Below are 2,984 nucleotides of genomic sequence, written 5' to 3'. Positions count from 1 at the left end.
CTGCCAGGCTCTGCTCCTCGTTGCCTGCATGCTGCACTGTGGCTGCACGCATAGGCATTTATCAGCCAAATCAGGCCAATTTCTGATACAGTCAATTTTCTTTATATCAGTGCCTATCTGATATTGGACTGATGTATTGGTGCACCTCTAGTATATACACCTCCTTGAATTTAAAAAACAACCTTACTGGAGTCACATTTGCAGGATGTATGGTATTTCAATTATTTTGGTCACTTATTCCACCTCTTCTAGGGGTGGAAGAGTAAACATTAACTTTGAACCCATGTCACAAAAATCTGTTACCTTTAACCATGAACTTAGATCCTATACTTGTCTATAAGTCTATGCATACCTTACTTGGAGTACTGCCAACATGAACATTCATCATTTAACATTAAGGAGTACTGCAAACCCTTCCTAAACTCTTTGCTTTCTTCTCTCAAGGAGTTTTCTAGTAGGGTTGGAGGACCCAGACAGAAGTTCAAAACGTGGTGGTGCGACTTTCTGCAATCAAACGAAAGTCCACAATACCTGCTCTCTTCTACTATCTTTACAAAATGAAACTTACAATTTGCCCTGGGGAGTTTCAAATCATCTTATGGGATTGCATCATACTGTTTCCTGGGCATTAAAATAAGTTGTTTATTTTTTTTAAACACCTGTTAACAGAAGTCCAGCTACTAAAGCTCCTCCTGTCTGCAACTCAAGTTGTGACAGAGGGTTTTATGCTACCCCACTACCTATGTGGAAATCTTCCCATGTCATTCAACCTTGTTAAATCTTATATTAGTACTGTTTCAATTATTTCTTAAAGTCCCCCTGGAAAGTTTTGCAACATATTTCTATATAGAGAGAATTTTGACACACACACACACACACTCTCCCCCCTCTTTTGTTTGAAAACTAGTTATTCTTACTTGACTTTCACAGAACATTAAGATCATTTCTTATTATATATTAAAATGGTACGTGTTATGAAGACAAGAACTATCTTCTTAAAACAGAACTCCGCTTACCAAAACCTGGTTCCTATGAGACTATTAGGTTCCTTCCATCTCATTACAAAATCTAAGCTGTGTCAGCAAACGAGCACAAGACTCTAGCACTGTTTCTCTTGGGTTTGCAAGAGGGGAAAGCACATAGATCAGAAAGAACACTCTGCTAATTAAACTGCAGCAGATGACTAAAGTGGTGAAGAGCTTGTCATGTGTAATGTCCGTGCCAAGAATGATCAGATTAAATATGCAAAATGTGAAGTAAAGGTGGGCAACAGCACCAAGCTCATATTCCAGACCTTAAATAGGTTGCAAAAGTTCTGACAGTTTCCCTAATTATTCACAGTAATGGACATAGGGGGCAAAAGGCAGGAGGAAGAAATACATTTTTCTCCATTATAGGTGCTGAGCACTGGGGCTAAAATCATGCCTGTCTGAACACTGATCAGTTTCTGCAAAGGTTAATAGCAATTAAATGTGGCAAACTAGACTAAATGAGAAACAGGTCATGATACTGCTGTACTTGCAAAGAGCACAATACTTCGCGCAAAAAAAAAAAAAAAAAGTATTTCTTGTTAAATATTACTTGAAATAGCAAGAGTATCTAAAATATGAGAACAGTAAGATTGTTCAAATGAAATCATGCGGTATGGCTTACTGCATGCACCAATTCATTAATACTATTTTTGTTTTTACACAAAAAATGTGAGCTAAAAAAAAAAAAAAAAAAAATCAAACATTCTTAGAATATATAAAAAGATATGAAATGCTAAAAAAGGAACTTAGCCAGCAATACTACTTTTATCCTGTTTAAGACAACAGACAAATGGCTCTATGTATTTTTTAATAGCTTAAACTGTCTCAAAACATTTAAGTATTTCTTTAGATCTCTCTTTTGGAAAGCTGTCTTCATAAATGTATGTTACATTTAACTTTAAAATTTTATTAAAAATGACTGGTATAAAAAAATCCATCAAGTTTTTGTCTTCAATTTCAATGAATTTTTCAGACTAGTGAACATTTTTTTTAAAGCGCTGCATATGCAGACAACTTTGTGCAATGTTTACCCACACAAATGTAGCTATAGGCTGAAACATCAATTAGTCTCTCTCTTTATATAGTAAAAGCATTAAGAAACTGATGTTAAATAACATTCAGTAATAATATTCAAGAGGTTGCTCTGAATTGGGAAGTATATTTTATCACTTGCTGTACTTTTTTCTCTTACCTAACGAGCACTCATTTTTTCAATTAAAAAAAAGTTTCATATTTTAGAAATACTTAAGTGCATTTGAATTTTTAGCAGATGGGTATATCTAAGCACTCTTCTGTTCTTGGTTATTCACTAGTACAGGTAGCTAGTGGGAAATAAAAGAATGCAAAAGGTAACGTACATTGCTATCCTCGGGGTCTTCCAAACCATCAGGACGACTAAGGTTGCGAGAAGGCTGACTACAGACTACATTGTTTTCCAGTTCCCAAGAGGAAGGTGTTCTTACAGGTGGCCTTTGGATCTCATCGGGGTAAAAAGCACCATCTGCTCCAACTGAAATAGAAAACAGAAGAACAAAACTCTGAATGCATTTCTGAGCATTCTGTTCAATAGACTTAGAACAGCTATTCAATTTAAATAAAAACTTTAAAATATTTTTCATTTTGATTTAGTAAAAACAGGAGATCTTGACCAAAAAATAAAATATAAGAACCAGAATCTACAACTAGAACAAAAACTGATGTGAATATACAATTTTCCACACACCATTTTTGAAAGTCCACCTCAAAGTGATTTGAGCCTATTACAGCCTATTTGTTAATCCAACTGTATCTTATAAACACTGTATAGGTTAACTACTGTCTAATCTTCTCTCTAGTCTAAGAAATTGGCATATTTCTTTTGAAACTGTAAAAAAAAAAGGGGGGGGGGGGGGGGGAAAAAAAATTTTTTTTGCCCTTTTTTTCCCGGGTTAAATAGGGGTTTTCAAAACTCCG

General features: G+C 35.1%; 1 protein-coding gene across 3 annotated transcripts in view; it reads right to left on the bottom strand.

The window, feature by feature from the left end:
• The window catches only part of TAX1BP1 (Tax1 binding protein 1), a 106,397-nt gene that overhangs the window by 18,039 nt on the left and 85,374 nt on the right, over positions 1-2,984 (bottom strand). For all 3 annotated transcript variants that reach the window (XM_019508637.1, XM_019508635.1, XM_019508636.1), the window contains one exon: positions 2,390-2,541. In XM_019508637.1, the coding sequence (XP_019364182.1) occupies positions 2,390-2,541 (152 nt within the window). The remainder of the gene's footprint in view (positions 1-2,389; positions 2,542-2,984) is intronic.

Source organism: Gavialis gangeticus, unplaced genomic scaffold, assembly GCF_001723915.1.
Source record: "Gavialis gangeticus isolate Ggan-Ray unplaced genomic scaffold, GavGan_comp1, whole genome shotgun sequence".
Classification (NCBI taxonomy): Eukaryota; Metazoa; Chordata; order Crocodylia; family Gavialidae; genus Gavialis; species Gavialis gangeticus.
The sequence above is the reverse complement of the archived record's forward strand: the minus strand, read 5'-3'. Positions and strand labels throughout refer to the sequence as shown.